Below are 15,397 nucleotides of genomic sequence, written 5' to 3'. Positions count from 1 at the left end.
AACTCGGTTTTTGTTTTGCCCTCAACCCATAAAATAGGTCAGGTTTTTTACTATTTCAGACTAGAAAGTTCGTGAGCACATGGCTCTCCTGTTTTTAATTCTTCCCAGTGGACCACACCTCACTTGATTTGGCATTTTTTCAGAAATGAGGAAGGGATCCCATAACTGAAGATTCTTAAGGAAAAGGATGGCTCTTTTACTTTTTTGGAGCTCCACAGAAACTTGAATTTAAAAGCAGACTCAATTTGTTTTGATTCAGTTGGCCATTGTATTTTGAGAAGCAGAGGTTCCCTCATTCAGTCACCTTTCAGTTCTTACATTTTATTGCCCACTTTCTTGTAATAGTAAACTCTTTAAATTTCTAAAACTTCTGTAGATATTCAAGGAGTAAATGTCAAGTTCAGATTTTTGTTGTCTTTCTTTCGAAGATGGCAAGTGAAATTATGCAGGATTTGATTAATAGGAGCATTCTAAGAGCAACCGTGTGGGGTTTGGTGAGGTCAGTGGGGTTTCATGACTCTTTTGCTGCAGGAAAAAAAAAAAGTGTTTTAATTCATAGAAAATTGCCAAGAATGAACTTGAGCTACTCCCATTTGTCAGTGTACCATTTCACTTCTCTCTGTGGTGCACTTCTAATTTATTAGAGCCTCCCTAAGTTGAGGGAATTAGAATGACAGAATTGGAAAAGTGATAGGAAAGTGCTTGCACATTATATTTTTTGGTTTAATTTTCATTTAGAATGAGTCACTTTGAGGTTTTGTAACAATTTCTTTAGTCCACAACAGCAAAATAAGCCAGTCCTGTGATATTTGTGAAAAACAAATAAAAAGCTCTTCTAAAGAATTCCCATATGATATATATATTTTAAAGTTCAACCATGTGAAACCATCTTAAGAGTATTTTTTCATGAAACATACAGTTCTGAGGTGTGCTTTTTCACTTGAAAGTTGCCATCTCCAAAGCTAATTTTTGTTAAAAAACTCAAAGTAAAAATAAAAACTATGGCTCCAGATCTTTAAACAGTATTTAATTTAATTATCTAAACATTATTTAATTTGGATTCATCAAAAATAAAAGTTTGACTTTACTACATCTTAAATTACATTTTCTCTGTATATACATCTTTTCATCTTTTCAGAGAATTATTGGAGTTCCCAGAAATCCATGTAGGTTTTTTAAAATATACTGACAAAATGGAAATTAAAATTATTAAAGTCCTTTCTAGAAATAGCCTATGTTTATTTTAATCAGAATCTCTTAAAATGTGGATTATATGTAGTTAAATTTTTCTGCTTGTTTAAAAATCTCTCAAAGTATAGGGCTCATTGGCTATACACTTTTTTTTTAAATTGTGGTAAAATATACAAAACATAAACTTTATCATTTTAACCACTTTGTTGTACATTTTTTAATCTTCAAGGTTGATCGTGGTTAACATTCGTAAGTCTTTTTCATTCAATGCGTTTAGTAGTATGAAATGAAACTTGATCTTTGAGCCCTCTGCTAGAGTAGTCAAGTTCATATCTAAAATTAAATCTATGGTCTAATTTAAGACTATCAAGATATCTGATGTAAGTATGTCAAGCTTTGCAAGATTTTTCTTTATTAATTTCATGTTATGTAAACATAGATCTTGAGAAAGGATCTGTTCAAGATGACTTTATTGTCCTTCTTTTAATCATGAAGGTTCACGCTAACCCAAAATCCCTTCACAAATTTCATAAAGGATTTTATAATAGTGGTATATTTTAATAGTAGTATGTTAATCCTTTATTGAGGCCTAGAGTTCTTCTGATGTCTCTAATTATATTACAGAAAATAATGGTAAAGTCAATAAATTGTAATCCTAATGGCATATGTTAAAGTAGAATCAGATTTTTCCTACTGTTTCCAGCCATACTTGCCAATGAGTGGTTTGGTCATAATGCATTTTCTTAGTGAAAGACTCAAGGTAACTTGTTTGGGGACCAGGGTTGACTCTGGGTAAGGTCTTCCATGTGGCATCCAGATGTCCCCCTTCATTACCACCAGCTGCCGTTGGAAGGCCATCTGCAATTTTCTGGAGCTCTTTTCTTAATATTTCAAATCCTTTTAAGGTACTTCCATCTCAAGGTGTGCCAGCAGTGAGGATGTGGAGTCACTTATTTCAAGTCCAGTAAGCTAAAATGCTCCTAATACAGATATTAAGAGTTATAAAAAGTGTGTCTGAATAATGTTAAATTGGCATCAAGGAACTACATTCATTCAGTTCTTTTGCCTTTCCTAAGGATTTTAACTGAGTCTTTTTCCTGTCCACTTCTACAGAGGTTTTGAAGAGGCAGTGATTTTGTGCATCTGTTAGCAGCTGCATTCCCAAAGCCCAGGACAGTAATTAGCAGATGATATGTGCTCAAAAAATAGATATTTCATGAATGAATAAATTTGCTTCATGAAGTATCTACTTTGTGGCACCTTTTAAAGTCAGCTTAAAATCACCCTTTTACAGTTGCCATCATGCTTCCGTTTGGTCCTTGATATGTTTGAAGAAAACAGAAGTGGATTTTAATGTTATTCAGTGTCAGAACATAATTTAAAGAAGCAGATGCAAAGAACACATCTATTTTCCTTAGTTAAGTGGAAAATATTTTGCTGTTAAGTACACTTCAATATTATTTATACTCCTATGCTCATTAAATCTAACTATTGGTAGCTAAATCTCACAGTGTAGTATGGGATATTTGTCAGTACTGTTTTGCCCTTCTAAATGTTGAAGATGATTACCTCTATGTAGTTCTCAAGACACACTTTAATATTATGTCAGTGTTCACAGCCACTTGGGATCTGCTTTGAGATATAACACACATTCCTAACCTGCCCCCGAATTTTCCTGATGAGCTTTGATAACTAAAAGAGTGCCTCAATCAACCAGTCAGAAAGATCTGGTTAATGTCAGCTGTAATTGCAAGAAGCAGAGTTTTTGTCAGTAACTTTGGAAAGTCTAACCTAATTTATACAAAATACTAGCCATATTATTAATTTATGTAATGGCATAAAGGTTAAAGATGAAGGGTTAAAATTCTGATTCTGCCATTTAATAGCTGTGCCATCTTGAGCAAATTACTTATCTTTTCCGGGCCATACTTTCCTTATTTGTAAACTAGAGGTATAAATTCCTAGATTATAACGTTGTTACGAGAAGTAAAATTACTAATACACCTTAAGTGTTCTGAACAGTAGAACAGAGCCTGCTGTTCATGGGCCTGTATGTTTCAGCTGTTGCTATTGTTACTTCCATTTAGGTGGGTTTTTAGCTCTATTTTTCAGCTAATTTTCAGATTAACTAATTTTCATGTTAGAATTTGAACATTGCTATTAGCCTATGCAAAATATAGTATCTAAATCTATCAGAGATACTTAAAAATAATAGTTATTTGGATTTGCATCCTATTTTATATCAAGACCTATGTAATGGCCGTGTTCAAGTAAGAAAGATCTGTATTCTTTGAGTTGACTCAAATTAAAGGATAATTCCTGTTCATACCAGGAAAATTTTATGTGTAGACAGAAATATTTCTTGGAAACATACTCATCACAATAATTTGCAATAATGAGGGAAAATATCACATCCATAATGTAGAAAAAACTCTAAGCATAACAGCTTGTCTTTAATATGCAAATTAGGCAAATGAAAATGACTTTAATATTTATCAGCATGTTGACTTGTACAGGTAACCTTCAGCTTCAGATTGTGTGGGACAGCAGATAGTGTTGTCCTCATAGTCTAAGAAAGGTAGGATTGCCCTAATCATGCTGCAGCCAGAAGGGTCGAGAGGTAGTTTAATGTAGTCGTGGTTGATTTACAAACCGCACACTAGTTTTCAAATAAATTTTGTTTATCAGAGCTGTTTACCCAGTGACATCCTTTAAAATGGGTATTCTATTCTGAATAGTAAATGAATGAGTGGAGTTGAACTTACCTAAGTTTCCCAAGCCTATCAACTCAGTATCGCTGGATCTTAGCGTTGGGATGGCAATGGGGTGGAAACACCTATCACCTCGAGGTACCAGTTTCTCTTCTGAGCAGTCTGCAGAGGCCTCCCGGACAGCGGGCAGACATCAGTGATGATAACAATGGCCACCATTATGAGCAGGGTGATTGAGTTAGCTTGCTAGGACTGCTGAAACAAAGAACCACAGGCTGAGTAGTGTAAACAAGAGAAAATTATTGTCTGGCTGTTCGGGAGGCTAGACATCTGAGATCAAGGTGTTGGCAGGACAACACTCCCTTTGAAGGCACCAGGGAAGGCTTTTTCCAGGCTCTTCTTCTGGCTTCTGGCAGTTGCTTGCCTGTGGCAGTGTAACTCCACTCTTCACATGGCATTGTCCCGGCTCTGTCTCTACACAGCCATCTTCTTATAAGGACACCAGTCATGTAAGATTAGGGACCCACACTACTCTACTAACATTTACAACAGCCTGACTTCCAAATCAGGTCATATTCCGAGGTGCTGGGGTTAGGACTTCAACGTATGATTTTGGGGTGAAGTCACAGTGCTGTCCATAATAGGTGACCAGTTATTTGCATTGTCCCAATCGGGTCACTTGTGTAAGTGAAAGGGAGTGCTGTTAATCATTGTTCCATGGTAACTGACCTAGAGACGGCCTTAAACAAGCCTGATATATATGGCCAGGGTACCTCAGAGATAGGTACAATTTATCCCGTTTTTCAGAGGTTCAGTGAGGTTGCATAACTTCCCAGAATTTGCAACTAGAAGAGGATGAGCAGTATTCAAACTCAGGACAATCAGATTCCAAAAGAGGAGAAAAAGCTCAGGTCTGTGGTGGAAATTTCTATATTATGACACCAGGGAAATTAGGGAATGAATTTATTATGCTGCATTCTGTAAAATTTCTTAGTATTCATAACTATATCTCTTTCTTTGCTTAATCAGTTTTGGCTATCACGAAAGAGAATAACAACCTGGTATATTATGTTAGGCTTGATTAACATATAACTTATCTGATGACTATAAGTCTTTGATTGTCTTTTTTTGCTGGCTCTTCTATTGCTGTCTGGAGAGCAATACCACACATGAAGCTGTGTGATACAATGAGAATAGCTGTGAATATTAAATTATTTTAGGATGGCTAAAAAGTTCTGAAACAACTTTTTGTAAGTATCAACCACTTTACTCTTTATCATACTTTAGCTGTAAGCTAGACTGATTTGATTTTAATAGATAAATAAGAAGGAACTATTTTAACATACTTCTTTATCAACAGTGTAAAACAAACTTATTTTGAAAGTCTAAAAAAATTACTTTGCTTTTCGTACTCTATGAAGAAGAAAATAAAAGATGATCTGGGCTTCTGTGATGCAGGAGTCACCGCCACTAGCATTTACATTTTGCTGTTTTCTCCCAGGCGTTTTGCTTTGTGTGTGCATGGCTAAAGGTTAAATGGTTACGAACGTATGGTACTTCCTGGTACGACGCCTGCTGCTGCTGCTGCTCTTACTACTAGCACTGCTGCTGTGAATGTTATTTTCATTCTTGTCATCACCCTCAGGGAATAAAATTCTAGAAATATCAGAGAAGTGACATTAATATGACTTAGATTAGATATAGGGAGACGTGAGTGAAAAAGGGGTACCTTGAATGGCCCTCTAAGTTTCTTATTTGGTAACGGGATGAATGTGGTGTAGCCAATCAGGACAGGACATACAGGACACACAGGATCAGAGGATAAAGCTCATGAATGCCGAATTTGAGTTGTTCATGAGATACCCAAATGAAGGTACCTGGTAGACAGGTGGGTATCCCCAGACTGCTCAACAGAGAGATCTGGAATGAAGATAACTTCATTCTATCAATTTAGAGTTAAAATAAGATTATATTTTCTTAGTTGTCCAAATAAATTGGACTCTTAAGTCTTTATTTTTTTGTGTGTGAATGAAAAGTCACACCTTCCCAGGTTCACGGTATAATAAGGTCAAGAATTCCAGGTCGATGTACTTAATACAGAGGCTGATTTTTGTCTCAGGGAAGAAGTTGGCCAGTCTGACTAGTTCATTAAAGAGTTCAGTTCCTGTTTGTGCTGCCATTGTTATTTTTAGGTTTTTGTTTCTGTTTTTTTCCATTTTGGATGGTTGTCACCATTTTACAGTGCCCAAAGGGAGAGTTCCTCAGGGAGAGGCTGGGACAGTGCCTCTGTGCTGGGGGCTGGGCTCCAGCTGCTTCCACGTGATGTTACTGGTGAAAACATAATGTTCATAGAACAGAGCAAGGCCCCTTGTGCCTCGAGGCCACCGGACCCAGGAATGTAGCTGTCCATTTTGTGAAGCAAGTGGGGAGAGGTCAGAGAGGCCGTGATGGAAAGTGGCCGTTGGATGGAGCCACAAGGAGCTCATTGTGGACCTGATGGGGAGTTCACTGGAATAATGAGCATGATACTTGATTGAAGGAGAGTGAGAACCAAATGGGACGTGAGAGAGGAGGGGATGAGCACACAACTTGTCAGAAGGCCTGTCTCCAGGGGCAGGGAAGACAGAAGTTTTACACCTACTGAAGGCTCATATATTTTGTGTTGATCTTTGATTGTAGTTGGAGTCTAGCATCCTGTCATGTAAGTACATTGTTCCGTGAAAGAGTCAATAAGTGAGTGGTTATGAGTTACTGTCCATTCTGAATAATTAGGCTTTGACCCGTGGGCAGCTACACATTCCTCCTAGAGATTAAATTTTTGTCATATTTTTGTCATTCTACCATAGAATTTTAAAAAAAAAATGTGACGTGTATGCGTATGCTTGCTTATTTAAAAAAATGGTTTGTCTGTTTTCTAAATAATCACCTCTAGATATAACCTCTCCTTGGTTATAACAGAAAGTATGGATCAATTATTATTTAGTTTAACTACCAGTGGTTCTGTTTAACATATACTAATTTTATGAATTTCTTTTAAAACTCATCACCTTAACCGAGAAAGACTGTGAAATCTTTTTTATTTTTTAAAAAATTTGTATTGAAGTGTAGCTGATTTACAATGTTAGTTTCAAGTGTACAGAAAAGTGCTTCAGTTATACATACACATGCATATTTTTTTGTTTTCAGGTTCTTTTCCATTATATGTTATTACATATTAATTTAACTCTTTTTTTAAAAAGCAAAGTATCAATGAAACAAAGATCCCTATAGTGTGCCGAACAGTGACAGAGCAAATGGACTGTTATAAAATCTTATTAGCAAATTCTTAAGATTAGGAGATTTCATTTGGGCTCGAATATGAAAAAGAAAATGGAGCAAGCCTGCTGCTGACGGATGTTGTATGTTTCTGATCTGAAAGTGCTCCAGGCTCAGACCCCCTCCTCAGCAGGGAGAGTGGACCTCCCCTGCCCTAAGCTGCCCTTGGGGGTCAGCCCTCCTGGGGGTCAGCCCTCCTGGGGGTCAGCCCTGCGGCGCCTGGAGCCTCTTCCTATGCGCGGAGCGTTTGTGGTCGGAACCCAGGCTCTGAGTGCAGGAGGAGGGGTGGCACAGGGCTTGCTTTGCTACTGCAATTTCTCTGACAGGAAGCCTTCCTTTATCTTGTAGGTGAGCGTCCCTATCAATGCCCTTACTGCGAAAAAGGATTCAGTAAAAATGACGGGCTGAAGATGCACATTCGTACTCACACCAGGGTAAGATGATACTCTACCTCTTTAGTGTTAATTATAAAAACTGTACCTATTTAAAAAATACTTACCTGAGAAAATAAAGGTGGTGTGTCCAAAATTATATGTTCATATTTATGATGGAGGTTTGGGGATAACTTTTTTTTTTAAAGACAGCGATGAAAGAAACAAAAATCCAAACTCCCCAAGCATCCCGATTCTTTGAAATGTGAACCACTTTTTAGGAGTAATAGGAGTGATCAACGACAAACTGCCAAGTAAAGCGAATGAAACATTTTAATGATAAAAAAGAGAAGGATGCCGTCTGGCAGAGCATTTGCCAGTATTGCAAATGCCAGCATTTCTTGAGCAGAGGTGTGCCTGTCAGCGTGTGACCACTAATTAATGCATGCTAGCAAGTATATTTGCAAAAAAAGATGTTGAAAATAATGTAAGTTATCGGGAGAGGGGGAAAACAAGGAAGGGCGGCTCAATGCTCCACAGGGCATGCGCGGTGCTGTCTTTCGTTCTCTTTCTGAGGATGCCCTGTGTGCCTCTGCTGTCGGCACCTCTCACTGGACTATTGTCACTGTGTTATATGTGGCTTTTTCAGGCTCAAGCATCTTCCCTGCATGCTATAAAAAATGTGAGCAGCTCCCCCTCCATCCAGTGACATTTCTTAGCTCACTATTCAGTTTAAGACACAATTAGATACTTTATGTGAACTTTCCACTTGGAAATTGGGTGTTGTTTTAAAATATTTCTTCTTGATTTTGTTCTATCCATCTTTTCACTGCTCTGCCTTTCACACAATTCCTTCTCAGTTCGGCCTTTTGAAAGTGCTTGTGGTCTGTGTATAAATGCCATATTTTTTCAAATTTTAAGAGACATGCCTAACCCCCTTAAGAGCAATTCTAATTTAGGCTTCTCCTGGATTTCACTTTTTACCTTAGCTGTAAAACAAAACTTTAGAGAAAACACAAAATCATAATATCCTTTCCAGTATAATAATATTCTAGCTTTCCACTTCAGTTCTGTAAGCAATAAAAGGGACCCTCTGAGGTCCTGTTAAAATGCTCGTCTTGTCTTTGTGGAGGAGGAGAGGGGCAACTTCTGTGCTCATTAGAGCAGATCCACACTGGGTTTCTCATTCTAATTCAAAATATAATATTCACATTATATTGATATTAGGAGCTGGAGTAATTGCTAAATATAAAATGTCTTCAGAGACAGTAAAGGATTAGACAAATATTACTACTCATAATATGACATAAATGTGCATACTCAAAATACTCATTTCACAATGAGCATTATTAAAGAGGTTTAAGTTAGTTTCGGTGTAGTGTAGGTTATCTTGTGTGTGTGCAGTTGTCACAGTGGTGCCAATAATGTATTTTAAAGATGTCAACCTATAGGCCCTGGTTCCTCTTATCAAAATTAAGAACGTTGACCAAAACCTGGGCACTATGGGTGCACATTCTATTGTCTCATATGATTGTACTACAGAAGAGGATCTTTAAATTGCCACAGGGAAAAAAATACCTTTTGAGTTTTCTCAAGAATGGGTAATATGTCGAATTCAACTAATTTGCTTTTTTACTTTGTTTTAATATAAACTTTATTAATGAGAGTAATAGTAATAATTAACATAAATACGAAGACCACTAATCACATGCCAGGTACGATGTTCTAGACATTCACACGTATTCATTCACGTAAGCCTCACAGCAGTTCGCCGGTGCATTTAACAATGCATGTAAGCCCCTACGAGGTAGGTATTATTGTCATCTCTTTTTGAAAAATGAGAAATCGAGGCACAAGCAAGTGAGTAGCAGAGCTGAGATTGGAACGCAGGTAGGCTGGCTTCAGAGACCACCCCCTTACCTCCTGCACACACATTACATGCCTTTTATTCAGTTAAATATTTTCTCATTCCACTGACTCTGATACACTTTCCTGTTTATTTTCAAACTAAACAAACTGCAGTAAGGAACCCAAATTTAATAGTCTTGTATTCACTTGAATATTTGGGCCTTGAAACTGCCTCAGGGTGTCCAGGTGCAGCTCTCAGGTACTAACTTCACAAAAAGAGAACAAATCCCAGCCTTTGACCAAGGGGAACACGGTGAGGGCCTCAACTGGAAGCCCCAGGATTTTAGACAGAATTCAGTACAATTAGTAGAGAGTGCCAGAAAAGGAATAGTTACAAGCCTTTAGGTTTTGCTTCCAATGCTTTAATTTTTCTTTCCCGTGCCTCATTGATAGTTTATCACAGACTTGCTTCATTTTAAAATCCTGTTTCCTAAGCATTGGGTAGATACAGATATTCTTTGCATCTCACTGCAACTTTTCAAAAGCTAATTAGGATCATTAGCTAATGCAATCAAGTTAATATCAAGAACCAAAAGAGACTTTTTAAAACATGTTCCAGGGGAACGATCTGTGCAAGCTCACATTTTCCCACTATTATTTGGGTTTTATACAACTCCGTTCAAAAGATACCATTTTGTTTGAACCATAACCCTTTTCAGTTTCAATCTTGTATTCACATTACATTTAGTATTTAGATAGCTCTAACTCCAGACATTTTTTGGGTCCTATTTCCAAAACGTTTAATTCCATTACAACAACAACTGTATCATTCAGAAGGCTCCATCGTTAAGAAGTTTTGGTGAGACAACACAAAATACCATGCCACGTCAGTGCCCCGCGATCTGCATCCTGTGGACCTGCACAGATGCCTTAGGGAAGGAACACAAAGTCTTTTACTCAGAGTATTGTTCATGGGATCCAGTAAGGGCCCCAAATGTGGGAGATAATTTTGCTAAAATCCAAATTTTGCTAAAAGGCTAAACAGCCATTGGTCTTTTGTGGAGAGGCCAGGACAGGTAATTTATTCATTTCCTACAATATATCCTGTTTACTTTTGGTTTTCACCACTTGGGACTATAATGCACTAGATATGTTTTTCTTTACTCTTACTATTTATATCTGTGGTTTGTTATTATTAGTTAAATTTTGGAAAAATCTCAGCTTTTCCCCCCAAATATTTCTTTGGTCCCTTTCTTTCTCTTTTTCTAATGAGATGCCAAGTACATATGGTAAAATGTTTGACATTGTTCCGTAGCTCTTGGTAGTTCTATTCTGTTTTTGTTTGTCTCTGTATCTTTGCGTTTTTGGTTTCTAATTTCTATTGGCATGTTTTCAGTTTCACTGATTCTTTTTCTATTGTGCTCAGTCTGCACATTGAAGGATTTTATCTTTGATATCATTTTTTTAATAATATTTCCATTTGGCTTTTTAACAATAGTTTACATGTCTCTATTGCAAACGCCCATTTGTTCATGCACATTGTCCACCTTTTCACTGGGTTCTTTGACAGTATTAATTACAGTTATTTAAATTCTCAGGTAGTTCCACCATCTGGGCCATCTTTCAATCTTGCTGTGTTCTCTGCTCTCTCTGATAATGGGTTGGAGAGGGTTTGCTTTTTGTGTGTCACACAAAATTCTGCTTGAATTATTATGACGTGTGAAGGAACAGTAGAGACTGAGGTGAATACTATTTACACCTGAAGTAGGCACGCCTCTTCTCTTACCAGGCCCTTCACAGGAAAGGCTGAGCTGGTCTAGTCAGTCGTGATGCTGGCTCTGGGTCTCCTTGTTGCTCTGCTCACCGTAGTTTTAGTCTCCTTCCATGGTGCTCTGCTGTCTGCATGTGCTTTGTGGGCGGCCTGGAGGGCCAGAGGATCCACAGAAAGCCTGCTCCATCATCAGGTTCTAGCAGACCCCGCATGCCTTTGCCGCAGAAGAGGTCTTCCACCTTCTCTCCTTCATGTGCTTTTTTCTTTACTTGGGTGACTTAGGAAACACCTTTTGGGAGGGAGTAGGATCTTTTTTGAGTGGGGGACACTGGACACGGTGGCTTCAACCAAGACTTAAAGAACAGTGTCAGTGATAATATTAATTTTCCCAGGACTTTTAGAGTTGGAAATGCCCCAGGCACAATGCCAGGGCCCCCATCTCTGTTGTGTTTTGTTTAAAAGGCCTTCTTGGCCACCCTGAACTGTGTCTGAGGTATAAATGCCAGTTGCTTAATTCTTACATGTAAGATCTCAAGTCCATTTTAGTACATTATACTTATAGATCATCTGGAAACTATGGGCCTTAGGTTTGTGTTGTCTTAGACACATTGAGCCAAAACACTCACTGTCAGTGTTACTGTACATGCTGATAATTCCCATTTTGTAAACATTAGGTTCAAAAGAAATTGTATTTTGTAACCAAGTACTGCAGAAAGCTCATGTCTTATTAAGTCACTTTTAATTTTCAACATGGAAAACACCTGGACCAATTAGAAAGTTATTTCAGAAACCCGGCCTTTTGAACACTAGTTAAAACACCCAATTAGCCTGCACAGGTCTCAGCGTTCTAAGATCACAGCTGTGTCTCCAGCCTGGTGTGTAGGAACAGCCAGATTAGTTATTAAAAATATTAAAATGGAATTAATTGCCAGTGATTAAAACTATGTCATTCTATATTTTGTTAATTTTCTTTCATGAAGCCGTCTATCCCTGATCTTCAGGCGGTCAGATTTTTGGTGAGTTTACAAATGTGTGCACTTTGCATTTTCTTCAGACACCATGCGGTGAGACGCTGGGTCTCCAAGCCCAGACCGGAGCGGGTGTCTCGGAGTCCCCAGGCATCCGGCGCTGCTGGATTGACCTGGGCGCTTTGGGGTGTAATCCGACGTAGCAGCTTGAAAACTATGCCAAACAGCCTGACCAGAGCGTCCAGCTGCTGAATCACGTGGCAGCAATGTAAGCTTGATGTTGAAGGCAAAAGAAAAAAGGTGAATTTATTATGGGTGAAGAGGTTGTTGGAGGAGTGAGAAGTGGATGCAAAGGGGAAGAGGCGAGAAGGATTCCCACGGCTACAGGAGTATGCTATAGGATTTCTGTTCGCCTTGGTTAGGAACAGTAGGTGGTCTCTTAAGGATGAGAATCAGCTTGGAATCCTCATGAACACATTATGAGGCATGCATAAAAATCATAGGAGAGAGATGCAGAAGGAAGTCTGTTGAATCAGGTAGGCGGTGGGCGAGTGGGTCGCAGGAAATGCTAGAGAGAGAGGGTGGTGTCTGAGCCGAGCTCTGAGGACTATGGAGGGGAGTATGCCCAGCAGGTGTGACCACATGAGCAGAGTGAGAAAGGTCCTTACAGATCCAGTTAGGATGCCCTGTCCACTGGGAACGAGTCCAAGGGTGCATGTTGAAGTCTGACTACAGCTGAGACAGGCTAGGGCTGAAGAGTTGTTTTGTGTGCTGTATTTTGAGTAGGGAGCTGACGTTCTCAGCTCTCTTTCCGGAAGGGTTGCCCTGAGGTCGTCCTCTAGGCAGAACTGAAAGTGGCAGGGCTGGAGGCAGGGAGGCCCTGAGGCAAGCATTCTGGGCCCAGCTGAACTAGACACAGCACCCACACCAGGCAGCCATGGGGTTTGAAAGTAGGGAGCATGATGGGGAAAGACATAGCTCAGTTGTGGAGCGTGTGCTTAGCATGCATGAGGTCCTGCGTTCAATACTCAGTACCTGCTCTAAAAATAAATAAATAAGTAACCCTAATTACCTCCCCTCAAAAAAAATTAAAAAAAAAAAGTAAGGAACGTGTATGAGATACTTCTGAAATAGTCTTGACGAGGTTTGTACAGGTAGTGCATGTGGGTGGCGAAGAGTAGGGAGGAAGCACAGCTGAGCCTGAGATGCCAAGCTGGGCACCTTGCGGGACAGTGATGTTCCTCAGAGGCAGGAAGAGTAGGCAGTGGCTTTAGAGGGAGAAGAGCGGGGGAGGGGGAGGTGCTGGGCACACACCTGTGTAGGCTAAGTACTGGGGGAGCATGCTCAGCTATTTGTTTTCATATCTAGATAAAAGGAAGAGAGTTTTAAATTTTTAATAATGTTTTCAAGTTTATTATGATTTTAGACAAAACTCTGAATTTTTTTTAATTTTTAATTTTTCTTAAATTCATCAGCTTTTGTGAGTAGGACAAGAGGATGTGGTTCATTTCAATTATTTGAAACATATTTAATTTGGGTTTGGCATTAATAAATCTTTTTATTGTTTCTAGAACCCCCGTATTTCTTGGGGGAATTTTATATGGTTCGCAAATGAATTGTTCAAGATAAGTGGCTTTAAGATACCATTGTATTTTATTTGACTCAGAAAATATACCTGCATGAAATTGAACATTCTTATTTGATCACAATAAGCTGCCTTTTCTCTGTAAAAGAGAGAATCAGACCATTTGAAAAATAACTTTCTCTTGGGGACTGACAGCATCATTTTCTCCCTTTCTTTCCCCCTTTTCCTGTGTGAAAAGTCTTTTTGATAGTCATTAACCCATTTAGCAGAGTGTCCTCTTTCCTTATGCTCTGGGCAGCTATGCTCATGAGCTAGTCAGCTCTCTAAAATCACCAGCAAAGGACGTTTTCAGTTTCTTGGTAAGGAATATTTTTTAGGCACACCAGGTGATACTCCTAAAATTAGGACTTTTGGTCCAGGCATTCTAGAATGTGAGGAGTGGTTCCCTGAATTTCCCTAGGCTTTGAAAGTAAGAGATAAAATTTTTAAATAGATTGAATTTCATACTCTAGACGAATTTACTGTGTCAGTAAATTACCCTATAGGAAAACAGACAAACGTCTTTAGTGGAGTTAAATTCTGTTTCACTATATTTAGGGTTCTAAGAGTAGAGTTCCATTGATGTAAGGGATTAAACTGGACCTAGGTGTCAAATGTGATTTTTCTGCAGTTTTTTTAGATTGGTGCTTATATTTTCATTGAGTATTTTTGCACCTAACTTGATTTTTGGAAGAAAAAAAAAAAAACTAGTACTGTCCACCTGAAACATAAAGTGCATTCGTTGGAATAATGGTGTGGTAAGGTCGCCTCCGAGATGGTTGCCCTCAGTTTCTTCCCTCCCCATAATCACAAGCTGCTCTTTACATCAGCAGGCAGAGCTCAACATCCTTTCCTTTGAATCTGGGTTGGCCACAATGACTTGCTTGATCCACAAAATGCAGCAGAGGGGACAGTCTGGGACCTCAGAGACTAGGTAGTAAGAAACCTTGCAGGTTCTGCCTGCGTCTCTTGGAACCAACCACCATGCTGCGAGGACCCTAGGTCATGTGGAGAGGACACAGGGAGGTGCCCCACACCCACTGCCAGCCTACACGAACTGCCAGCCAAGTGAGTAAGCTGTTTTGGACACCTAGCCCAGGGGAGCCTTTAGGTGACTTCAGCTGCAGCCAACTGACTTCAGCTACAAGAGAGACTCTTAAGAGAGAACATTGCCTCTGTAACAGCCAATCCATAAACCCAGTCAATTCCCCCCACCCCACCGCACCCCAGTAATCCATAAAACCATGAGAAATGCTAACTTCTTTTAGTCACTAAAGTTTTGAGGTGGCTTATGATGCAGCAATAGATACAGGAACAGGGGCTAAATATCACATAATGCTGAGTAGGTATTTAATTTTGACGTATGCTTCTATATTTTAAAGTCATTGACACTTCTGGACAAAGTGTTACAGTGAGCACTTAACACACATTCCTAGACAGAAGTTAGCTGTTGGAATCACAACGTCATCCTTTAGCGATGGGAGCTGTATTTTGTAATTGGAAAAACAGAATTCTTAAAATTCAGTTTAAAAAACAATACGATTGTTCAGAAAGGCATACACTGTTCTGAAAAAGATTTCAGAGACCCAGAAACAGGT

At 38.9% G+C, this 15,397-nt stretch overlaps 1 protein-coding gene across 3 annotated transcripts in view; it reads left to right on the top strand.

Moving 5' to 3' along the window:
• Window positions 1-15,397, top strand: part of PRDM5 (PR/SET domain 5) — a 158,065-nt gene that overhangs the window by 111,601 nt on the left and 31,067 nt on the right. For all 3 annotated transcript variants that reach the window (XM_032462630.1, XM_032462637.1, XM_032462644.1), the window contains one exon: window positions 7,566-7,651. In XM_032462630.1, coding sequence (XP_032318521.1) covers window positions 7,566-7,651 — 86 coding nt within the window. The remainder of the gene's footprint in view (window positions 1-7,565; window positions 7,652-15,397) is intronic.

Source organism: Camelus ferus, chromosome 2 (genome assembly GCF_009834535.1).
Source record: "Camelus ferus isolate YT-003-E chromosome 2, BCGSAC_Cfer_1.0, whole genome shotgun sequence".
In the NCBI taxonomy this organism is placed as follows: domain Eukaryota; kingdom Metazoa; phylum Chordata; class Mammalia; order Artiodactyla; family Camelidae; genus Camelus; species Camelus ferus.
This window is presented reverse-complemented; position numbering and strand designations above follow the sequence as displayed.